Source organism: Sarcophilus harrisii, chromosome 1 (assembly GCF_902635505.1).
Source record: "Sarcophilus harrisii chromosome 1, mSarHar1.11, whole genome shotgun sequence".
NCBI classification, from domain to species: Eukaryota; Metazoa; Chordata; class Mammalia; order Dasyuromorphia; family Dasyuridae; genus Sarcophilus; species Sarcophilus harrisii.
The window spans coordinates 157,776,120-157,802,535 of NC_045426.1; the positions used below are offsets into that span (position 1 = coordinate 157,776,120).

General features: G+C 35.2%; 1 protein-coding gene across 8 annotated transcripts in view; it reads left to right on the forward strand.

Moving 5' to 3' along the window:
• Positions 1 to 26,416, forward strand: part of MAST4 (microtubule associated serine/threonine kinase family member 4) — a 786,570-nt gene that overhangs the window by 581,961 nt on the left and 178,193 nt on the right. For 2 of the 8 annotated variants that reach the window (XM_012541071.3, XM_012541072.3), the window contains exon 1: positions 555 to 1,211. The exons of the other annotated variants lie outside the window; for them this stretch is intronic. In XM_012541071.3, coding sequence (XP_012396525.1) covers positions 1,120 to 1,211 — 92 coding nt within the window. In that variant the 5' untranslated portion in view covers positions 555 to 1,119. Of the gene's footprint in view, positions 1 to 554; positions 1,212 to 26,416 lie in introns of those variants that run through there. 8 annotated transcript variants of the gene reach the window in all.

A 26,416-nucleotide genomic window follows, 5' to 3' on the forward strand; every position in this document is an offset into this window, starting at 1 on the left:
GACAGCTTCTCAGTAAAGACCCATCACTGATTTCACCCGGGGGATTGTAATTGTGAGTTACCCTGGGTGTTTGTGAGTTATATTCGTTTTCACAATCACATTACCTTTGCAGGTGAAATAATGCTTTACTTTGCGCGTCCTGGTAAAATCCGCCCCCCTCCTTTTTGTGGGGAGGATAATCCATTCCTTGTTATAGAGTGGGGAGTTAAAGGAGTCGGAAGATGTCTGAGTGTAACGTGTTATGAGGCTACCACTGTGAAACTAGCAAGCCGTCTTCTGAATGCTGTTTCCCATAAATCCCTGCTACTGAGATGTTTGCTTCACAACCTTACAAGCCGAGTTGCTTGTTATGTGAATTCCGTGTTAGGGACATTAAGGAAATTAGTCTGTTTCTCCGTACAAAAGTATCTACTTCCATCCTTATTCCCTCACAGACAGTGGGGCTAGGATGAATGGTACTCGACTTAAATCCTGGAGAAGGCTCCTTAAAGATTAGCTGATTTTTTTTTTTTTTTTTTTTTAAGGATCTTGCCCCTAAAAGGGAAGAAAAAGAAAAGGTAGAAGGAATTGGCTTTAAAAAAAAATTTTTTTCGTCTAGTTGTTAAAAGGGAAGATGAAGGAAACCTTGGTCTCTGTTCGTGTTCAGATGTGCAAGCTTTTTCTGATGAGCAGCTGCCTGACACAGACGACTCAAAATAGTAGTTTTCTCTCCCCCCTCTGAGTAGTCCTGAATGGTATCTGCCAAACAGATGACAAAGTACCTAGGGCTGAATCACATACAGAGACAAGGATTTTCAGCAGAACATAGGGCTAAACTATTGTAATTACTGTTTATAGCTGGCAGTGTGTGAACAGGAGAGGTCAGACCAAAGAGGAAACAAGTTATCGAACCTTAGAGAAAATGCTGTATATTAATTATAGGATCCGAGGGGGACGCGTGCTTCTCATACATGCTCCAAGTTGCTTTTGAGATCACAGTTCGCATTACATTTTCTGTAGAGGGAGTGAGTAGATAATTGGGATTTTTTTTTTTTTCTTTTTTCCTACCTTTTTTCCCCCTCCCCTATTTTGTTTTTTACGGCTTTGAACCTTCAGTGGATCGAAGAAAAAGAGAGAAAAATGGATATGTCTGACCCCAATTTTTGGACTGTCCTCTCAAACTTTACTTTGCCTCATTTGAGGAGTGGAAACAGGCTTCGACGAACACAAAGGTAAAGCGCTGCTGGAGTTTGCCTGGAGAGTGAATGCTTTCGTTTCTGAGGTCCCGATCTCAGTTTTCTTTGCCATGAAGTTTTTAGCTACCGAAGCTTTGTTTCCCGAACTGCACTTTAAGAAAGTTTGACAGGCTGAAAGGAAAACATTTATCACTTTAAGTCTTGTACCATCGTTACAGGTTTCATTGTGGGGCTTGATGAGTGTGCTTGTCACAATTGTATTTCTCAGCCTGTGAGAAGGGTGAGATGAATTGTGTGGAGAAAAGAAAGGAGGGAGGAGGGCAGGAGGTTCCTTCTCTGACTGTATGCACCTTTGATCTGATAACGTGTATCCGTTTCACACAACCAGGCATCAGGACTTTGGATTCTTTTTGTAGAGTGTTTCAGAAGCTTTCCTGGATCAAATATTTGACCTTTATTTGAAGCAGATGTCCTATATAGGAGAGAGCTCAAGTTAGCCTATTTCATAGTATGCTTAAAGAGGCAGGTCGGCATAACTTTGCCAATTTTTTTTTTTTTACCGGTTTGTTGACATTTGTTATGAATACAAGGATGGCCTTTTTATTTCATAGCATTTTTATCGTTGATAGAAGAGTTAAAAAAAAAAAAAAGAGTTGTTTGAGTATTTTTTTCTAATCAAGGTAATGCCACAGGTAGCAGGAAGTTCAAGCTTAGGTGGGTTGCTGATATGAGTTGAGGAGGGAATATTTTGGGTAACTGGGAATTTGGAGGGTTTTGTTCTTGCCACAGATACATACATAGAAGAAAGGTAAAGCTGGAATTTATCCTTATTTTTGTAGATGTCCCAGTCCAAAGAATTCAAATACAAACAACTTGCTTACATCAAAACTGATACTAAAGTAATATTATGTGGCTAAGAAAATAGAGTGTAGGTTAATCAGATTTGAAATTTAGTAAACTCAAGCTATATTGAGTATTCAGTATTCAATTACAGTATTCAGAGTGGATATTTTGTTGGGGTGGGGGTGTGCGAGAAGCCGACAGTAAATAAAATATCACTTTATTAATGTACCTGAAACTTTGTACAGTTCAAATACAGATTTGACAAAACAGGGTATATGGGAGGGGAAGAAAATGCAGTTTGTGATTTTCTTGTTACACTCTTAGTACTCACTAATACAGGGAAAGCTTCAGTACAATTGGATGCTTTATTCTTGTGGAAGGAAAAGAAAAGTCACAGGATGTCCCTGAGAGATTTAAAATCATCATTATCTTTTCAGTGATTCCTAGCACAGCCAGACTGCAGTTCTAAAGCTGTGACTTTTAAATAACATCTCTGTGCTTTTGTCCTTCTGTCATGTAATATTTATAGAGAAGTTTCAACATGTTGATTTTTTTACTTCTGTTTGAGCTGTGCCACTCAAGCATCAAGCCCACTGAGCATCACACTAAATTGTACTGATGCAGGTATAAATTGGAATTGAGTTGAAGCTACCACTTTTCTAAACAGAAGTAAACTTGGGAGCTTCTTGCATTCTCATTGGACATGTGCTTTTAACTCATGCTCTATGTTAAACTGCTGGAGTCATAAAATTCTAGGGTTTTTTGTTGTTGTTGTTGTTGTTGTTGTTTTTTGGTTGTATCCAGATTACTGTCAGCAGTCTTCACCTGGCCCCCACTTGTTCAGACTTGGAAGATTAGTAGGCTCTTCACCACCACCCCCTATCCCTGCCATTTACACCTGTTGATAGAGAAGTATCACACTGAGTCAAATAGAGGAAGTTTGCCTTGAATTCTGGCCATTTGCTTTCTGGTTTTTGGTTTCAAGTAATTCTCACTTAGGATTGGGTCCTTCTGAGAAGCAGGAGTTTGAAGAGTTTTTGGTGTCAGAAGTACAGTGGATAGAGCACTGGATGTTAAATTGGAAGGATCAGAGATCCAATTCCATATCAGATACTTATTTGGTATGTCACTTAACATGACTCAGTTTCTTCATCTATAAAATAAGGATCTCTAAAAGCCCTTCCTGCTTTAACTCTATTTATCTATGAAAATGGCTTAATTCAGTGGTTGCCCTAGGGGTTTCTAAGAAATTGTATAATTTCTGGTCAGACCTGGGAAACTTAAATAACTATGTGTTAGGTTAAGATGTTGAAAACAGTCTAAAACCTGTGAAATAATCTCAATTACCCTTTCTCCTACCTCTACTCTTGATGAGGAAAGTCAGGTTGACTAGTGTTGATATTCATTGTATATAGTTTAATCTTCTTGGAATTCTTTGCACTAAGTGTAATCTGTAGTTAGAGCTGCTACTTACTGGAATACCTCTCCCTTTATCACTAGGGAGTCATACCCTTATCCAGTCCTAAATCAAGCCTCAGGGTTTAGTTGGAAATTGCCCTGTAGTCTTGTGAATTCATCTTTCTACATGTTGTCATTCAATCCTTTGCCCTCATGTTTCACTCTTTATGAGCCCAGTTGGGATTTTCTTGGTAAAGATTCTGTAGTAGATTGCCATTTCCTTCCATTTCCTTTTCCAGCTCATTTGGCAGATGAGGAACTGAGGCAAATAGTGTCAAGAATCACATAAATAGTAATTGTCAGGAGCTGTATTTGAACTCAGAAAGATAAGCCTTCCTGACTCCAGGCCCTATGCCACCTATCTGATAATATAGATGAATGAAAATGCTTGGCACAGTCTCTCTACTTTTATTGAGTAAAGATAGCCACAGATTTCTATCCTTTTCATTAGTAAGACTTTTGTGTTAGAACCTACAAATTTTGAGGGTTTTAGGATTTATGGGATTTGGAGGCATCTGTCCTGCTTACTCAAATCTTGCCCCACTATTTGTTGTTTCATCCTTTTTTCTTATGTCCAACTTTTTATGACCTCTTGTGGATTTTTCTTGGCTAAAATACTGAGGTAGTTTGCCATTTCCTTCTTCAGTCCATTTTAGGGATGAGGTAACTATAGCAAACAAAGTTAAGTGACTTTCCCAGGATCCAATTGCTAGCCAATGTGTGAGGTTAGATTTGAAATCAAGGCCATGTCTGACATGCTATTCATTGAACTGCCTATGATTTCTTTCAATGACTTCTCTGATTTCATATGCATTATAATTAATTTTTATTAGTATATATTTCCAGAAAAATTTAGGGTAGTTAATCTTTTAAACACTGAAAATATATAAGGAAATCTAATACTTTTTTGTCATAAGGCAACCTACAATGTCTCACCTTCTTGAAATAATTAGTAAGTAAACACTTAACACACATGAAATGAATTATTTATATTTTGATACTCTATATTCAGACTAACTTCCCCAAGTGCTATCCTCCTCTTTTAATGTATGTGGCTTATTTCTGCTTCCCTAGTTGTAGCATCTGAAATGATTAACTTGGTAACTTTTTGATAAAGATTAGTCTGAAGTTTTCTAACCCTCTCCTTTTAAGGAGACAGGCCTGTCTCATCCCCAGTGTTCCTTTTCTTTCATTGGCTTAGATATAGTGCCTGTGGATTTGGAGATAGCCTTCTCTAGAGAGCCACCACCCTTCTGTGTATCTTTTCTACCCAGATCTCATTCTTTCCCAGAATGCTCACTATCTTTGCCTGACACAACTTTGCATATTGTACTGTTGGCTGATTGCGCCATTTAGTATTGGGACTTTAAGGAATTCCATACATCTTAACCTTCTCCTTAATAAGGACCTGATTCTGAAGGCCAACTAAGAGTGAAATGATACTTTTGAGTCAATGAGTAAGAACAGGTTTAAGGGAAATGAAAGCTGAAAAGGGGTGAGGAGATGGGGAATATTTAGTTAAGTCAAAGGAATAAGATGTCTTCTTTCTAACTTTAAAATTTTATTACATTAGGACTTAACCCTAAAGAACATTTTGTTCTAAGATAACCAGTCAATGCACCTAGCTGTCCTGTATGCTAACTTGTCATCTTGTAGACCAAATCATTTCTGTATTTTTAGATATTCCAGATTTCCTCTCCCAGAATTATGTAACAATGAGGTTTCATTCATCATTTAATTTCATTATTACAGGGGCTCTGTTGGGTGGGGCATCAGAGCTATTCTAGTCCTTGGAAATGGGAGTATCAAGATTTGAGTTATCTAAAGGCTGTCTTCTTTAAGATTAGACCCTTCAGATTGAGTGGAGTGCTTGAACTTCCTGTCCTTCAGTAGCAAAGATGGTACAGCTTGCTCTTCATGCTCTTTTGATTTTGACTGATGCTGACATTTGAGTTGTTCCCTTGAAACTTCTCATTCTCCACACCCCCCTTCACTGTTTTATCTCAAAGCACTCACATTCCACTGGATCTCTCTCTTCCTCTTTCTCTCTCTCTCTCTCTCTCTCTCTCTCTCTCTCTCTCTCTCTCTACTCTCTCCCCCTCTCTACTCTCTCCCCTTCTCTTTCTCTCTTTCTCCTTCTCTCCCACCTCTCACTGGGTTGGCATTTACTTTTTCCTACCTTACTCCCTCAGGGCAACCTCAGTTCAATAGTTCAGTTGCTACTCTTGGGAGCAGACTTCTTTGAGGATGAATAAAAAAGTGAAGAATACTAAGTTAGACCAGCAGGTTATTTTCATTAAGAAAATAATTACAACATTTAATAGTTTATTTTATTCTATTTAACTAAATGCTTCCTTTAGCAATATACAGATGACCCATGACACTATATTTTCTCCACACAATTGTATGATTTCTTGTTTGCTCTTAATTATCTTATTTTATTCCCTCTAGTATAAGATACAGTCCTCGTAAGCACTGGGCTCATTATGAATCCTATTTTATTAATAAAATATATAGAGTAGTGCAATGTAAAGAAAGTTGACTCCTAAACAGAGGTGTGCTAGATTCAGCTCTTGCCAGAGCTGTTGTTAAAATTTAAATTATTATTATGAGCATTTACATCTGGGAAATCATCAAATGCTACAAATTAGGTTTTGTTTTTTGAATGGATTAAAGAAAATGATGGAGAAAATATTAATAACGCAAATTAAATTTAAAAATGTGTCCTGCATAGATAATTTTTTTCTTCAGACATCCAGATATTAAACATGTACCAAACATGATTGCCTTTAAGCTAGGAATAACACCAATAATATTAATAAGAACTAACATTTATATAGCATTTACTATGAGGCAGGCATTGTGCCAAGCACTTTACAATTATTATTACATTTGAGCTTCACAAAAGATAGCTTCACAAGAGGTAGGTTATTTCCCCCCATTTTACAGATGAAGAAATGGAAGCAAACAGGTTAAGTGACTTGCCCAAGTGTTTACAAAGCTGATTAGTATCTGAGAGTGGATTTGAACTTAGGTATTCCTCACTCTGAACTGGCAATATTTCCTGTGCCACATAGCTGCCTTCAAGTTCTAACTATTACAGTACTGTCTTTGTGATCTTTGACGAGTTATTTGAACACCTTATGTTCCAGGTAACTTTCTAACACTAAATTTTAGAGAAGATGCTGACCTAAATAAGTTAGAAATGTCTTCCTCTACTTGGAGTTCCCTATATCAGTGAAGTCAATCAACTTCTTTTTTCCTATTTGTTCACAATGTGGGGCAGCTCCACAGGAGATAGTTCAGGGAATAGAGCTCTAAACCTCAAGTGAGGAAGAGCATAAGTTCAAGTTTGAGTTCACTAGTAAAGCACTTCACCCAGTTTTCCTCAGTTTGCTCATCTATCAGATTAGCTGGAAAAGGAAATAAACCACTTCAGTATTTCTGGCAAGAAAATATTGATCTTCTCTGTCTCTTTATAACTAAATTCTTTATGTGCAAGTAGAGCTAAAATGTTGATTAACGGAGAGGTGATATTTTGAACCCTTCTCTATATAGTTTAGTCAATTAGTTCCAAAATATGCTTGTAGAAGAACTAAGACTGTTTTTTTTTTTTTTTTTTTCCTGAGGGTCTTTTTGTTTGGTTGGTTTTGTGTAGCCCTAATAGAGCAGGTACTAATTTAGTTTGATGGATTTCTAAAAGTTGTAACTTACTGCATTAAGTTGTAACTTAAGAAGTTACCCCTAACCAGGCAGCTGAGTCTTAGAGTGAGTTTAAATATGTTTGTGCTTAAGTGTACTGCCCTGGGGTCAAGAACAGACTTTGTTTTCTGAGAGTTAGAAATACCTTGGAGGCAATCTTCTCAATCTGCATTAGTTAGCACTTCCAGACCCCATCTTGCCCCACCAAGTGCTCCACTGAGGAATCTGGAATCATAAGGATATTTGAATCCTATAGGTTTTAGGATGTTTCATTTGTCCACACCGTGCCTTCCTTTCAGCAAAAGCTGTAATGTATTGGAAATTCTTCCTTGGTTTTATTCTTGAATATCATTCTGTTAGGAATATGGAAAAGAGATTTGGCCAATTTCCCATTGCCTTTTTCCACCGCAGGCCCCAAGAGTTGGCAGTTACTCCCACTCCCTTTTTGATTTCTAGTAATTAAATGCAATAAAATGACTTCATTGCATTGCACTTACTTTCCTGTTTGTGCATCATGGATGATAGTATGAAAAGTGAGATATTCAACCACACCTCCTTTCCCCCACATATGCCCCCAAATTAATTTCCTTATTTATTGGTGCTATCTTTCCTGTCATCTTTTCCAAATTTGCATCATTTGCAGATCTTCCTACTTTCCCTGTTATCTGCTGTATGCAGTAGCTCTAATATTGACTAACTCCTCCCTCTATCAAAATCTTTGCTCTGAATAGAAGCAACTCCCTCCCAGAATACCCCCTTCCCTAGCTCACTGCCAGTCTTTGTTGCATATGGTCTCTGTTAGCTTCTTAGAAATAGGAATAAGTTTTCATCATCTTCATTTCTTGGCCTTCCAAATCTAGCATATATGTACTTAATAGATTAAGGATAAGGACTGGACCATACCTGTGTTTTCATTGATAAAAGGCAGAACTTGAACTTTTTCCATTCATGACCCTTTTTTGCCCAAGAAATTTTTACTTGACCCCATGTATATAGGTATACAACTCAAACATGTATTGATAACAAATTATATTTTCATGACCCCCATATTCAGGCATGAGACCCCATGTAGGATCAAGACCCACAGTTTAAAAGGTTTGTTATAAGGAACTTAAGGTGAAGGCACTACTTCTGCCAAGGCAAGCAGAAACCCTTTTTGCTAATTAGAGCCTTAAAGACTTATCTCTGTAAGACTTGTCGACTTGTCTAGTATCAGTGGGTATAAGAGAAGGAATTTGAACCAAGTCTTCTTGGAGGTTGGCCCCTTAGCTGCTATGGCATATTTCACAATAGAATATTGTGAATATTAGTAAAAAAGGAGCCATGAATATAGTGACTAATAGGTAGTGACCAGATGAATGCATATTCACTTATTTTCTTCATTCAAGTCTTCAGAATGTGCCTGCCAAATAAATTATCCTTACCTTGCTGGTCATGTCAAATTCAGAAAGTTCATTCTTACCTCAGGGCTCTGCCCCTCCCTGCATCTCTGTTCTCATTTCCTCCCACTCCTTGTCTCCATCTCTCTGTTCTGCCTAGGCCTGTTACCTAAATGCCTCCTTTTATCCCCCATGCTTCTTCATGCTTTAGATCAGATTTTCTGCAATGAAGACTTTTTCCTAATAGCTGCCTGTCTTGGCCCCTGAGCTTTCCCCTTGTTTAGCTGCCTCCTGAGATTTCTGATATTCCATGATTCTACCCAGGACCCCCTTTTCCTTAGAGAGAATTCTGTCTTCATCCCACTAATATGATTTTCTAGGAAAGGAAGAAAATAATCTAACCTTTAAATGTAACCATCCTCTTGGTTTTTTTTGTTTGTTTGTTTGTTTTTCTTTATCAATCTATCTTTTACAATCTAAGACAATAACTGCTTAGGACTGGGGTGCTATTATTGTGTTTATTGCACCTGCCTTTTTGAAGCTCAAGAAACATGAAAAATAACAGGCATATGCACACTTTGGGAAGTGTGCTTGTACTTTTTGGTATGGAACCCGCAGTAAGAGCTTATAGGTTTGCTTTACCCCCTAATGCAACCCCTTTGTAGAGAGCAAAAACAAAGACTATATTTCTAAAGGAAATTCATTAGAAACAAACCTTTGGAATCTGAAGAATGCCTCTCCTGGAGAGCATGGGCAGTTCATTGTTGTACCAGGGCAGTACAAGGAGGATTTTTTTTTTAAGCTCTCAAGGGACAGGATATAGTATTGCTCTTGGGTAAAGAGTCAGAACATGGTTTGCACATGTTTTTCATAGATTTTGCTAATCCTCTGGCCATGTGTTACATTTTGTGCTTACACCTAGTTACCAGAAACATAAGCAGTATCTTCAAACAGGGCCAATGCTTTTATTTGCCTAAAGCATGAAGCCTTCTGTTTCCTGCACTTTATAACTGATAGGTTGCTGGGGGAAAGAGGTCATTTAAGTTCCCGTGTGGAAATGACCCAAGACAGAAGCTTGAAGGAATGCTTACTTGTTTCTGATGGATTTAAAAGGTTGGCATTCTCTCCACTGAGATACTATCCTGTCAGAGAGACTGGTCCCATCATCACTGTTCCCATTGTCTCTAGTAAGACTGAGGATGGACACAGCTGTTGTAATTTGAATTTCACTTTTCTATTTTCTAGTGATATTATAGAAACTGAGTAACATGAAAAGGTCAGTGGCAAATCTAAATTTTTTTTTAGTCCTGTGACATTAACTATATTCAATTATAATGTTCTACTAGTGCCAAGACATTCCTGTCTTTCCCCTCATAGAAGTATTAGGGACTACTGGTGAACAATGTGGTATGTATTATCAAAGGCTAAAACTATGCGAGCTGGTTTTTTAGTTTATTTAATTTTGAACTTAGCAAAAACAAAAAGATTATTTCTACATACCAAGTAGAAAACAAAAAAATAATTTTATATGAAACCATGAATTTCTATTCCATACAGCTTGCTTTTTAAAGAAATTTATATAATAAACTCAATACTTTATTTTCAAAATTGTCCTTTTTATGGTTTTCTGAATTTCATTCCTTTCTCTCTGCAACTTTTAAAATGTTTCAATAGTTGTTCTCTTTTTTCCCCTTAATCTCTATATTCTCATGTCATCAGCTCCACATAGTCCATCTCCCAATTAAAAACACAAGAGATTTTTGTAACAAATAAGCCCAGTCAACCAAAATAACCAAAAATTTTTGCTTTTCTGCTCACTTTTTTCTTCTTTAATTCATATTTCCTAGAATTTTTGAAATCTTTTCTTTCACCATTTCTTATAGCCTAATATATCATATTCACACACTAAAATCTCTTTAATCATTTCCTGATTTATGGGCATCTATCCCTCACCCTTAGATTTAATTCCTTTACTTTGCTTTATTTTCTCTTTGTAACCCTCCCCATCTGCCTTTTAGGATCCAGAAGTTTGTTTTGTTTGTGACTGCTCTCCTAAGTTATTTCCCTCCCAACCCCATCCCTCCCTATCAACACTTGCTTTTGATTTGAATTTATGTATTTTTCTACCAACCACTGTGTGTTTGTCTATTTGAATATGGGCCTGTATGTATGTTCAAACTTCCTTTGCTTAGTTTGGTAAAGAATATCTATTTCTGTATCCATATCTATGTCTATATTTATATGATGCCCATTCCTTCCCTTTCTTTTTCTTTCTGTTTATACACTTTTTACTCCTTTTGTTGATATCTTTGTTATTACTCTTTCATGTTTACTTTTTTATATTTCCCTTGAGTTTTGTGTTTGAATATCAGTTGTTTCCTCAATATTATTTTATTTCTCCAATTACATGTAAAAATACTTTTCAGCATTCATTTTTGTAAGATTTCCAATTCAAGTTTTTTTCTTCTTCCCTCATTTACCTCTCTGCTCCCCAAGACAGCAAACAATCTGATATGAGTTTGTGAATACATTCTTATTATAGATCCCACTTATGAGAAATGGCAAGCTCTACCCCCTTCTTCTTCCTTCTACAGTAGTCATTGTACTAAGTTCTGGGGCTACAAATACAAAATAAAAAGTCCCTGACATATGGGAGTTTATATTCTATCGGGGAAGAGAAGACAAGAGGCAAAAGGGAAGCTGAAAAATGAAGGGGAGGTACGCAATAAAGGGGACATGCCAGAGAAGTCAGAAAGTCCCAATAAAGTGAAGTCAAGTAAGAAATATATAGATGTTCTGAGCACTACTCCCTTTTTAAATGGTGGTTTTGGAATTCATGGCCCTACCTTTCAATATAAGCCACTGAGGGCAGTGATGAAGTGCAGGATCAAGGCTAATAGAATCTTGGAAGGTGATGGAGTTTTCCAAGTAATGAGCTTCCTGGAGCATGAAGGAAAAGTCAGAGATATCTCAAAGTGGTGCAATCCAGTGAGAAACAAGTCCTCTGTTATTTTTATTTAACACCCTCTCTGTCTTTTGAAGATGTTAAGATTATGGAGAAGTACTTATTAGTCTTTGACCTACATTGCTTTTTTTTTTTTTTCTGGTAGCCCCCCCTTTTATTGCCATTTGGGCTTCTGTGTATTTCAGGTATAGATAAAGTCACTTGATAAAGTTTCTCATTAAGTTTTTTCTTCATTACTCACACTGATACTATTTTTATGTTTTTCACTGCAGTAGGTAGACAGCCCACCTACCCCAACAAGAAGTCTAGCAGCTGGTTTTACTTTTGTGGCTATTTATTTTTGTTAAAAAGGGATGGTTCAATGTTGGGATGGGAAGGAGAGATAGGGGAGAGGAAGGGGTGTTGAGAAGAAATGGCCAGTTTAAAAAGCAAAAGAGAGCCTTATAGCTTTAAAAAAAAAAAAGTTCTGGGGATGATTTGATAAAAGTAGGCCCAGAAAATACAAACAGTTATTTGTTGAAAAGGGGAGAGGATCAAGGAGCTCAATCCTAGGACAGCAAAATGCTTGATTCAGTAAGGGAGAAGGAAAACTGCTTCTGCTGTGTTGTTCCTTATTAAACACCAACAAATGTATTAGGCATTGTACTCTCCTCAAGGAGCTCAGTCTATTTTCAAGAAGTAAGAGGTTTGTCATTAATTTCCAGCTCATTTTTTAACCAAGGCACTTGTCACATAAACATTTAAATAGTGCCTAATACTTGTTAGTGCCCTCCATATCTCTAATGGGTTTCCCTCTCTGTTCCTATATCTGTCTACCGATCATAATTCCTTATGATCCCTTAAATATTCACCTGAAATCTTGATAATAGACCAAGATCACAGATATGTATTTTTGTTATTAGGTGCATATCTTTATTGAAAAAGGAATATATACCTAAAACAAATTACTGTTTGGGGGAAAAAAATCTAAAACTTGTGCTTGATCAGCCATGAGAGCAATAAAAATTGGAAAACCTAATGAGATCATATTTTAAAGATAACCTCTTTTCTTGTCACAATACTTACTTTAGTATATAAAACAGCATATTTGTTGTCTTTCACTCATTGCCATTCCATTTTCTTAGAGAGAGGAATCTCCTAGAGACTTGACTTACTGTAGACAGAAATATAGTTACCACTTGGAAAATTGGGTAAAAGACCTAATCTTTTAACTGTGAAAAATCTGACTAAGCCCTTGTGACAGGTAGTAAGGAGCTTCTGGAAATTGTTCTTCCTCTCCCTTACCTTCCTTTTCAAATTTCTTTATTGTGTATTTAGATCACAAATCTCACATGGAGGTTATCTTAAGAGCTTCTGAGTGAATCAGTTGGGTGGAGGGAGAGAGGGAGTGTCAGTGTAGGTGAAGGTTTTTGCAAAACCTGGTGCTGTCTCATGGAATCATAAAAATTAGCTTTGCAAGAAACTGATTTCCTTTGTATGGTCTAACATGCTTATGAGTATTGAGCGCATGACTATTCATTATGGCATACTTCCTTCTCCATGATTCAGTCTTGGTTTAAATGTCTTAGGGCACAGTGATGGGTCATGCCCCTGACAGGCCTTTTAATGCTTCTCTTCATTGACTGTCAGTCTTGCAGCATTGTGCTCATTTTTGTGTTTGTTGACTACTGAACCATAAGCTTTAGCTTACATGAAAACTGTAAATATCCTTCTAATAGCCAAGTCTCTTAAAGTGCTCTATTATATATCCCTTAGCCAAAAATGATATGCCTAGGAAACTGTTGGAGATTTACGCATGAGTAGAGAGAAAAAATGGTATTTGACCAAAGGAGAAAGCTCTGCAGTATGACCATTGGTGTAGATAAAACAAAACAAAACAAAAACACTAGGAAATAAGGCAAATGAAATCTGTGTTGTTATAAAATAATGGTCATGAATTATTTGCTATGTAATGTTATTTCATAAATCTGACTTGGTTGACCTATTGATTTGGGAGATTGGAATAAAATTCCTTGTAGATGCTACTTTCAGCATTTGCTAATCTGAAGAATTTTGATTTAAACTAAGGACTTTTGCAACTTGAGAGCCTTGTTTAATTTTGGATGTTTTAAATACTTTGTGCATATATAAGATTTTTTTTCCATCCTATATATTGCTTTGGTATTTTCTAACCTAGTAGCAGTTAAGTAAAGCCGCACATTCTTGGAAGTCTAGAAGTTTATTGTTTTTCATTTAAAAAAAAAAAGGTATCTATAAATAAAAAGTAAAATAGAAGTTTTGCTAATTTTGTGGCTTATTTCACTTGCCTTACTAAAATTAGTTAGACTGTTCCAGTTTCAGAAAGGGACCTACTTTAGATTGTACAGAGTATCTGCCCTTCCCTATACTACTGGAACCACTTGGGTAATAGTTAGTCTTAAAGTTTTGATGACAAACTTTTTTTGTCCATTCAGGAATTGTAATTCTTATGTTTGAAAATCTAGTGTTCCAAATTTATGTAGTAGAATTGGTGTGAAGGTCTTTATTATTAATTCAAGTTTAAATTTACCCAGTCTCAGGGAATTCAGTTCAGGAAATAATTAAATGCCAATGACAGGAAAGACTTCCCCTATTCAATAAACTCCAATGGTTCCCTACTACTGCCAGGATAAACTAGAAAATCCTCTAGTTGATGTTCATAACCCTAAACCTGATCACCTCCTTTTTTCCCAGTAATCTTGCACATTATTCCCTCCCACATATTCTGTGAACCAATGACTCTGGTCTTCTTGTTGTTCTTATGATAAGACATTCTACTCTGCCATTTTCTCTGGCTGACCTTCATACCTGAAATTCTCTCATTCCTCACCATTCTTTTTTTCACTTTCAAATTATAGTAAAATCCCATTTCAGCAATCCCCTTAATGCTAGTATCTTGCTTCTGTTGTTTGTTTCCACTTTATCCTATCTCTTTATTGGAGTGTAGTTGTTTGTATGTGTCTTCTCCATTAGATTGTGGAATACTGTGATACTGTGATCCTTTGAATATTGTTTTGACAGTTTTGAAGGGTATGGGGAAAAGAGGAGATATTAAATGCGGGGCGGGGGGGGGGGGGCAGTTTGGAGATTTACAGTAAACAACTTTTGAGAGGTGATGACCTTAGAGGAGAGGTTACATAAACAGATAGAATGAGTGAAAGATAGATTGTGGGAAAATCAATGAGCCTTGGCAGTTGAATAGTTACATAGGAGGAACACTTTGAATCTGGGTAACTGAAAAGATGGGACTACCCTTAATAGAATTTGGAGGAGGGACAGATTTAATGAGGAAGCAAGTTCTATAGATTTCCCCTCTGTCATTTTTAGTTAAATTTATTCTTTGAAAACCAGGCTTTATTAATGTATTAAAGGAATCGTTTGTATACACTGTTTTTTTTTTAACTTTTAAAACCAGACTAATCTAGGGGAAAGGGTGGGGGGAAGGAGGGGAAAAGTTGGAACAGAAGGTTTTGCAATGGTCAATGATGAAAAATTACCCTTGCATATGTTTTGAAAATAAAAAAACTATAATAATAAAAAGATAGGCTAAAAACTAGACCCATATACAAATAAGTCCTATTAATAATAGAATCCTTACATTAGTATCTCATTTGATACCTTACCAAATACCTTCACACATAGCATTTCATGAGATGTTCACCATAATCTTGTAAAGTCATCAGGCCAATCCTATCCTCTTCAAGTATAAAGTATAAACAACAGTGATAGGCTTTTGTCAACCAATCCTATTTTACAGATGAGATTTAGAGAAGGCTTGGTTCATGTCACAAAATAGAGAACAGATTTTGAACTAGATACTAGGTTGGCAATATTGAATTTTAAATCATCCTATTAAAAGATGAACTTTTTATTTTGAATTGTTTAGTGATTTATCATCCCTTGGTGATTTCTTGAGTAATTTTTCAAAACTAGAGTATTTGTGTCATTTCCATCTTTTCACCCCAGATCAGGCTACTTTTGTTGGTTAGAGAGACAGATGTTGGATTTAACTGCCACCTGATAGATGTCAGTGTGAGGAAACACTTTGGCACAATTCCCAGAAAACATGGACATATAGTATTTCTCAACTGTGGTACACCAGAGTGAGTTCCAGAGTAATCATCCCTGTGGAAAAGAGTTCCAATATTCTCAACTCTCTGGTTTCTGGCACTGAATGATAAGTTCAGAAACATTGTACAAATGCCAGGGTAAATATATATGCCCTTTCCCCTCTCTTTCAGCTAGCAGTCTTCATCTCTAAATAATTGTTTAGGAATTAAGGAAAATCGTCATGGCCTATTGTTCTGGAAAGATTATGGTCATTATTTTAAGATGCATTGGTTGTTCCCATGTAAGTGACATGTTGAGTCTAGTGATTAGAAAGTAAAGGTTGGTTCAGTTTCTTTATCCCTCCCATTCTTGTTCTTGTACCCACTTGTATGCGCACAGACAGGCAGTGGCTTGTAGCTGATCCTTCCGCAATTTAACACATTGGATTTAAGTTCCCTTTAATGGGGAAACCGGTTGGTATCTGTTTGGAAGGGTTTCAGGGACTAGCATTTGGGGGATTTATTTGGGAGTTCCCAGTTGTATATAATTCTTTAAATACCACTAAAGGCATTATTTCAAATTAGGAAATGTTCTCTAGTTGTGTTGACCTTAAGTTATAAACCCAGTTATCTTAAGGTGTTTTAAGGATTAGAATAGGAAATTGTAGGTTCTATTCTGTAGACACTAAATTTCTTACAGTTTCCATTTTTTTTCCCTTTTTCCCTTTCTGCTTTCTAGAGGACTCAGAGAAGTTCAAGATGGCCAGTAAATTGGTAAAAAGAAGAAGAAAAGACTAGTCAGTCAGTCTTAGAATCAATCAGAATTAGCTGTATTTCAAAGTTGTTTAGAGAGAACAGTTTTATACACACATATACAAACAGATACACATATATATTTATATAGAGATCTTTTTGTTAAATTTTTGCAGTATTTGAAAAGTGATAATCGAAATCAATTATCAGCCACTAAATAATTTATTAATACTAACATAGTAAATAGTTTTTAAATTTTTGAGTAATTTTTTTAGTTATTAATATTTTTGGTGCTTTAAGCTTTACAGAAGTTTTGTATTAAGTTTTGTTGATCCCAGTTTTGTCACAGAATTTGTAACTATAGACACGTGTGTAATATATTTTCATATATAATATATGTATATATATTATATATTAGTCTATACACAAAAACACACATATTCTGTACAGTTAGACTATTTGAAAAATGGGAAGGATTGTGGATTTTAGAATCCAGTGAAATAAATTTTTATTGTATTTGTTTCTGAAGGATATCTGCTGGGTCTCCCCCATGAGATTAAGAACCATATACAATTTTTTTTTTTTTTACAAATATCTGGGTTTTAAAACTTTTTTTCATTTGAATTAACACAAATTAGGGCAGTATCTCTGCCAAGAAAACCCCAGTTAGTATCACAAAATCAGACATAAACTGGAACAACTGGATTACAACAGTTTAAAAACTTGTAATTGACTATTATAAGTACATCTTACTTTGAGTAAAACTTATTTATGCACCAGTATTTTAATAACTTTAATTTCATTGCTATAGGTATTTCATCCACTAAAATAAATTTAAGCCTCCATCTCTATTTTAGTAGATGATACTTCCTGAATTCTTCCTTTCTCCCCCAAAAGTGGGTAACTATCTGGTTATAAAACTATTTGAACTTAACAAGTTTACTTTATTCTAGATAAAATGCAGCTGGAGCACTGTGTCTAGGCTCTATGTTTTCAAGTAGAATATAAACAAGTTGGGAGAGGCTAGAGAAGGAATTGAAACCCTTACCTTGTATAAGGATTGATTTAAAGGAGTTAGAAATATTTATTCTGAAAAAAAGCTGGTAAAACGTGCAGGGGAGGGGAAGGAAGTACAATTAGATTCTTTAAATACCTGTTCCATGTGTACTATGTGGAAGAATAGACAAAATCAGGTCTGTTACCAGACCAATTCTCAAGCTCCTGATTGAAACCACAAAAGCTGTGTGCTCCTAGCTGAAACTTTTAAGAACCCCAGATCACCTCTTACCCACAGCACAGCATTGGGATGGGGCTTTAGTGGAATGATAAGTATATGGTTTCTGGGAAAACTTGCATTTATTCAAGAGATAAAGTAGAGATTGCCTATTTCATTTATGAAAAAAATTGCATCCAAAATTCCTTTGAATTCCAACCTCTGCTAATCTCAGTAGAAAGTTACTCATTATATAAACATTTAATTTACCCATCTTCTTAAGAGCTTGATTAGTGTCAGGCAAGGTATATCACCCTTGATTTTTTTCAATATATATTAATGACCTGGACAAAGGCATTTTTTGCTTCTGAAAACCAATGATGTCATGGAGTGATGTCTTAACTTGTGCATGACATGAAGCTTAACAGTTAACATGTTAAAAAAAAAAAAAAGTCTCAGTAAACCAGATGGATAAGTTGAGATTCAATAAAGATAAATTTAAAGTCCTGTATTTAAGTTCTAGAAATCACTTACATGACTACAGTCCAGCATGGGGGGGAGGGAGGGGGAGGTACTATGACAGTTATACTCATTCATAGGCAGAATACTTTTAGAGTCTAAATGCACTATATGTAAGGAGAGCAATTGAGTGGTTGAAAAAGATAGAGAACAGAATGACCAAGAAGTTGAGGGGACTGTGCACAGTGCCTGGCATATAGTCGGTGTTTAATAAGTGCTTGTTGGCTTGACTTAAAGCCATGTCCTGTGAGGATTGATTTGAAGAAACTGGAGATTCATATCCCAAAGAAGAAATGACTTAGTAGAAGAATATTAATAGATTTTTCACATTTTAAAGTGTGTTATGTGGAAGATGAATTAATTTTTTTTTCAGGAGACATCATTGGAAATCAGAGGCAGGGGGAATGCTGTGGCTCATTATAAGGAAGTCATTTCTAAAATTTATAACTGTTTATAAGTGAAATAGACCCCTTCCTTATTGTACTGAAATAAGGAGCATTGGAATCTAAAAGTGGAAACTGGGATGATCAGTTTCTGTGGATGTTTTAGATTTCATGCTTCAGGTAGTGATTTGTTTTGTTTACTTCTGAAGTCCTTTTCAATTCCCAGATCTTATTAACTTAAGTTATCCTTATGATTATGAAGGAACCTCTTTATGAATGAGAATATTTATTCTTTATTCTTTGTTTCTCACTTTAAATACTACTTTAAAAGTTCCAGTGCTAACTCAGTAGATTCAAATCACTACCATCCCCATGGGCTTAAATTCAAAATTTCAAGTATCCAAATTGTATCCCCAAAGTATTTGAGCTGTCTTGCCAGATGGCAACCCAATTAATATGTTTTTGCAAGGTGAAGAAATGTTTTTTCATGGGGGAACAATGAGTTCCATCTGCTGAAATTTCTCTTTTCTTCCTTCTCACCCTTTGGGAAAATCATCATTTACTTATTGGAAATAAAGTGAAACACTTTCCCCCCCATCTTATATAATGATGTTTGAGAGATACATTTCATGATTTTTTTAAATATATGTGGAAAAATCTTGAAGAGGTTTATAAAATAGATTAAACTTTATGGATATTCATCTTACATATAGACTATGACATTGATTTCTTTGTGTTCACAGATTATTTTTCTGAAAGATACACATATAATAACATATTAGGAAATGGGTTTAAAAATTCCTTTATTTATGCATCCTTCTTAAAATATTAATTTTGGTTCCCAGTTGGGTTAGGAGAAGGTAAGTAGAGGACTAAACTAAAAGTACTTAGTATTAAGAATTTTGGAGGAAGATAATTTCAGTCTGGGTAGAAATTGCACAAGGAAGAGGATTTAGGTTTGATATAAGGTTTTAAAAATGCAATAATTAGAGGTGTCCAGAGGTGAAGTGGACTGACTACCTCAGAAGGTAGTAGGTTACCCATTATTTGAAGTCTTCAGGAAAAGGCTAGAAATACTTTTTTTCAGATATTGATTTATAGTAGAGACTTCTGAAATTCCTCTCATCTCCAGAGTTCTGTGAATACTTCAAAAGGTCCATAATTTATTTTGCCCATGTCAATTCTCTCTCTACCAAGACAGACCATCATCCCTTTTTCTTTTAGTAGATGAACCTCATGAGTGGCCATTACTAATTTTCTACATGCACCTCTTTAAATTGCGTTAGGCTAACTTTCATCTAGTGGATTCTCAATCTCTCCAACAATCCATAGGCAAAAGCTTTCCTCCTTGGTTTGAATTTGCTAGGGCTTGACTTTTGTTAGGTCAATACCATCTAGGGATATTGGCTTCCACTGACAAGAGACAATAGAGCCTCGCACCTTTAAGTAGTTTCTTCTGTCTTTCACTATTACCCTAGGCCACTAGGAGACTCATTCATTTAATAGACAGTAGTGAGGTAGGGAGGAGGAGATGTATATCTATCATCCCAAATTGGAATTTAACTTAGAAACAATGAAATTTAAAGGTTGAATTCTAGAATGCTTAAAGAACCTTTTTTTCAGAACTAACAGCAGTATTTTGTAGGCTGAACTGAGATCCTAACTTCAATATGCAACTTTTTATGTAAGAAAATTATATCACATAATTACTGTCATCATCTCTACAGTTTGAGGTCACATAACATAAACTTTGTAACAAACTGTCTTTCATAGTGCATTCCCTGAAAAATCATTTCATTTATTAACAGAAAAGAATTTGTTCCTAATTTTGTATGACAGTATTTTATTAATGTTGACTGTTAAATCTGGCCAAGATATGCTGTTCCCTCTTTACAATGATTCTGGAGAACTTTTTAATCAACATTGTAAATGCTTTTCTTTTAGTACTTCACTTGCTAACTTTATATATCTTTCTGTATTTCTCTGAATTGTCCATATTCATTCCTTATATTACTGTAATATTCTATTACATTAATGTATCATAAATACTAATCCATTTTCACATTTTGTTTGCATCTTTTTTTCTTATAAGTAATGCTACTATGAACATTTTTTTTACATGGGGTCCTATTTTGTTGATTCTTGGGATATAGTCCTCACAATGGAATCTCTGGTTCAGAGGATATGAGCAGCTTAGTAAATTTTCTTGTATAATTCTAAAATGCTTTCCAGAATGGAAAGCAGCTCCTCCAACAGTGAATTCTTCTGTCTTTGAGTGTTTTTGTTTGATTTGTTTTGTTTCTTCTAGTTTAATGAGTGTGAGGGGATATCTTTGGATTGTTTCATTGTCTAACATCTTTTTAAAAAAAAAAAATATCAATACATGCCTTTATAGTGGCCTGCATATATAGGTAGAGCTCATTCTAACCTACAGTCTTGAGTTAGAGTGAAGTGTAGAATATGCTCAGAATTTAAGCTGTCACCTGAATTCATAAATATAATAATGTACATTATCATGACTTTCCTTTAATATCATGGACGTAGTTAGAAATGGAATTTATTTCCCCTAAACTTGCCCTAGTTATCAGTACCAAGATTGCTACAGAAGCACCTAAGTTAGGCCATTTCTGAAGAATGTAGTTCTAATTCAATTGTACTTCACACTGGCTGTTGTAGAAACTTTTTGAAGCAACCTCCTACACTTTGGAATTTTAAAAAGTATTCAACAAACAAAAATTATCATTGTGAGTTACAGAAATCTTACTATAAAAAATAGATTCTCCCCTCACACCCAAGTAATTTTTTTCAGATTTTTTTTTCCTTTTTTGCAGGTGATAATCTGGCTATGTACTTTGAGGTCTTGGTTGTCGATAGGTTTATTTTAGACTTTTATCAAGGAATAACCTGCTTTCCTAAGCTTACCATGTGTGATTATCCAGTCATATAACATTCATTTCACATAAAATAATGTCATAATTTGGTTTGATTATGTTAAAATTACCAAGATTTTAAAAATGCTATTATATGGGACCATTTCCAAAATAGGTCACCTTTCTAAAACCTATGTAAAAATGATGTAATTAAAGAAAATGGGGGAGAGAGGGGAAGAAGGAAAATAGTAACAGGCTATGTCAGGATTTTGTCACAATAGAACTTTATATTTAGAAATAGTAGAGTGTTCTTACTCTTTACTAGTTTAGTTTTCGAAAAGAGGCTTTTACACAGTTCTAAAGCAGTTATGTTTTCATTGTATTTTTTTTTTTAAATGATGGTATAAATTCATTTAGTGTGTTTTTAGAATAAAATAAGAATTATCTGAAGTGTGGAGAAGTAAATGTTAGAGTATGCCTTTGTTTATAGATAAGAACACATACTGTTTGATCTTGGGTAAATCACTTAACCTATATTTTTCCTCTAAAAATGAGGATCTCCTACTAGAAGGCTTGTGTAATACCTTCCAGCCTATCCCCACAGGAATTTCTTAGGATGTTTCAAACTCTATTTTTCTAACATGAAGCCCTAGTACATTATGTCTACATTGTTAATTTGCTGTTATTAGTTTTCTTTAGCAAAAAGATGGCTCTTGGTAGTTGGATCTCCAGATGTCACTGTGGAAGGAACAAAACACAAACTTTAGAAAACAAAGCTTCCTTTTAGGCAACTTTTGTTCAGGGTGAAAGTGATAGTCACAATTTCAAATAGATCTTGGAGTTTTACTGGCTCTTTGTTTTTGCTTTTTTACAGTTTTTTATATGTCTCAGAAGCAGAATAGGAAATAAACATTCCTCCTCACCCAATTTTATGTAAAATATGAACCAAAGCTAAATACAGATTGCCACTAATGCACACACTAGTTTTTGCTCTTGCCGAGTTTTAAAACTGCTTGTCTAAAATATAATGCTCTTTTTCAGATGATCTGATTTCTGTGTCTAAAACAATATTCAATCCCTATAAAAGACATTGGGTCGCCATCTCTTTCTTTCAGATGAATTTAATATTTTTTTCCTTCTCAAAGCTCCAGCCTTTGACAGATTTATAAACTGATGAAGACAAATAGCTATCCCTCTTGTTAGTGACTTTATAATTAAGGAATATAAATCCAATAATTTGAAAACACACCTTGTTGCTTAAAACAGAAAAGTTGATATCAGAACTGAATTGAATAAAAACTGGTCAGAATTGTGTGTAAAACAGTTCTACAATCTCCAGTTTATATCAGACTTTAAGTACCTGTATTCTACTCTAATTTGATTCTAGTCCTATAAGTGAATTAGGCCAAGGAAAAATTTGCAGGGAGTCTATGAGGGGAAAAAAAAAGAATTAAGAGATTCCCTGTAGCAGACCTGACATATAGTGGCTATGTCCTTAAGCACCTTTCCCCAATGAATAGAGCCAGCTAACCTTTAGCAGAGTTTGTGTACCGAAAGGCTTGCTGAAACACCATTTTGACCTCCAAAGACAATAATGATAGCATCTCTTTAAAAGGAATCCATGTATCCTACTTCAGCCCAGAGTTTTTTTACAAGACTGACTAGTGTTTCTTTTATTACTTCCACAGCCCCTTTGGGATTCTCTAGTTAACCAATAAATGGAAAGTGTAGTCACTCAGTTCTAGGCTTTTACTCAGGGAGGGAGAAAAGAAGTAGAGGTGAGTGACTAGCAGGGGGTGATACTGAGGGATGTTTGCAGGAATCTACTCATAAAGTTTTAAAAACAAATAATAAACCTTGGGAATTATACCAGGTGTAACATAATGGCACTGACTCTTGTCCTGCCTTTTAGTAACGCAGAACATGTCTTTATGCATTTCATGGAATAGGATGTGACCAAACCATTTGGTTCTGTGTTGGTTCTGTGATTGTTGGTTCTGTGAACAGTAGAATCACTATTTCTGGGTGCCTACCCCTAAAACATTTAAGATTGGTGGTGCCTCAGAAAGACCAAGTTTTTCAATTGAATCACAGCCAAAATATTGATAAAGTACACTAAAACTACAGAACTTTTTGCTTAAATACATTTAGTGCATCTCTTTTTCTAAAGGAATTTATTTGTATTACAGAAGTATTCTGGTACTAAATTAATAACACAATTATTGCCAAATCATTTTTCTCTTATTACTGGTCATATTTAGGTAAAGTCACTGTTTCTATAAACTTTTGTTGACATTTGTCACCATCATATTATTGCCTCCTTTTTTGACCAGTCCTTTTGCCTACATTTCCTCTACATGCTTCATTCCCGTGGGTAAAGATTCTGAAATATATTATCCAAAAGGGTTTTGGAAATTCTCTCCTGGAAAAGATTTACAAACTCATCTGGAATAGGTTAAGTACAGTTCTTTATCCTAAGGTAAATAAATGGATAAAATCCATGTTTTCCAACTTCTTAATGCTGGGCCTTGTTTGGAAATTTCAAACGATATTGCTGTACACTTAGAGGTAATAGCTATGAAGGAGGAATCCCCTAACTTTCATACCCACTAATCATTGTATTTACTATGTCTGGGGAAATAAGAATTAGCTAGAACTCTGCTTGCTTAGAGAGCCTGGTTAAATTTGAATGAGGTGGATCTGTTCTGATAGAAGTAGCACTAGACTGAGATTGGAAAAAAAAAAAAAAACAATTCTGATTCAGTCATTAGCTTGCTCTGTGATATTGACAAGTTACCTTACCTTTCCTTTTCCACATATTAATTAAAAATTTGGAAAACATGAGTGTAATTCTAAATTATTTTTGAATTTTTTTCTTAATTCAGATAATGCTTTGGGCACTTTAAGTATATCTATCCTCAATATAGATGCTATCTTTTATCAGCATGTAGCTATATACAAGTCCCTTCACCTTCCAAAGCCTCAGTTTCCACACCTATAAATTGAGAGAGTTGATTTCAGTGATCTGTGATGCTCTTTCTAATTTAAGAATTCCATGACACATCATGATATCCTAAGTGAGAGACATTAGTGATCCATAGAAATGGCCATGAATCTTTGGATTGACTCTCCTTAATTAAAAGTTGCCATGTGTGTATAATACCAATGAGTAGGATGTTGGAAAAATACATCATGTACTACAGTACTAACTCATCTACAAGTTTGAATTGTATTATCCATCTGGAGTAAAAAGCTTTCAAATATTTTTTAAAAAGTTAAGCTATAAGCACAGAGTACTTTCCTTTAGTGAATATTGAATCTTTTTTTCTTTCTCCTAATCCATAGATGCTTTAGCAAGCGCTTATAAGTGTTGTTCAGATCAGTGAAGTGAACAGAATTTATCTTAGCTATTTTATAAGGGATTAGATATACCTCCTCTTTGCCCATTTTCTTAGATTTTAAAGTGAAAAACAAAGAAACATGAGAAGTTTGTTGTATGAGGCAGCTGGATAGCACAGTAATGTATGTTCTGGATCTGAAGTCAGCAAGAGCAGAGTTCAAATCTGGTCTTGTACTCTTCTGCGTTTTGTGAGCTCTTAAGTAAGTCACTTAGTCTCTGTTTGTCTCAGTTTATACACCTGTGGAAAGGAGATAATAATAGATCATACTTCCCAGCTTAGTTGTGAGTATTAAATGAGGTAACATTTGTGTTTTGCAAATCTTAAAGTGCTGTAAAAATGCTAGCTATCGTTGTTTTTAAACACAAAACTAGATTTGAACTTCTATGCTGGATACTTTCAATAATGATGGCTAATATTTTCATAGTTCTTTGAAATTTTCCAAAGTGCTTAACATACATTATCAAATTTAACTCTGTGCACTATCCCTGTTTTACAAATGAGTAAAACAGAATTATAGGTTTTGTGACTCCTCTAAAGTAGATTTTGTCAGAGGTGGGATTTGAATCCAGGTCACTTTTAACTTCCAAGTTTACCACTCTGAGCCCTATAACATGCTGTCTTTCTAAACTATTTTCTCAAATAATTTGGTCTTCAAAGGAGACAGAGCTAGTTTACCTTTTTGCTGACACTGCAGTTATTGACTTACTAAGTCTTCCTATGATTTATGAGAGAAAATATGTTTAGCAAACCAAGGAACAAATTCCTTAGGCATTTGCTTAAATATTTGCCTCAGTATCCTCATTTGTATAAAAACAATAGTTAATAATTATACTCTTTACCTTTTATAAGATTATATAAAGTACTTTAAAATTTATAAAACATAAACCCCTGACATTATTAACAACCAAAACCTGAACATCAGAACTTGGAGCCTGGTCTTTGAAATTAATTCCAACAAACTAATAATCAGTTGTTACCTTCTCCCACAGGGTAAACCCTATTTAATGAGGTTATACTTATTAAGCTAAATAGAATGAAGTCTACTGTTGAGACTCAACTGGTTTGCTTCCTTTTACGTTAGTTTAAAAGATAATAACTTTTATATGGATGCTTTGTAGCCAAAGGATGCTTAACTCTTTGGTATCATGGGCCACTTTTGACAATTTGGAAAAGACCTCTTCTCAGAATCTTGTCTATTGCCCACTTTTATAATTGCAGCAAATACTAAATTTCAGTTAAAATTAATAAAAATAAATATTTTTTTTTCCTACAGAAATTGTTGAACTCCCTGAAATCTACCCATGGATCATTTAGAAATCTGTGGACCCTAGGCTAAGAACCCTGTTCTAGACTGATGCATATCATGAGTCATCCATACCTTCATACATTCATATAGTTCTACATATACATTCATCTATGGTTCTATGAATTATTACGACCTCCTCCAAATCCATCATTTGTTGGCCAACTTTCTGACAATGTGCCTCTGCAGATTTAGGCTGTTTTCACTGATGACATCAGTGATCCAAGCTCAAATTCTTTCCAGCCTCGTAGGATCTGGAAGAGCATAAGATCACTGCCTTGAAGTATTAAGGCATTGGAGTGTATGCTTCCTACTTTTGAGACCATATGACACCAATTTTTAAATGTGAGGTTTTTTTGTTTTTGTAATGATTATCCATCAAATT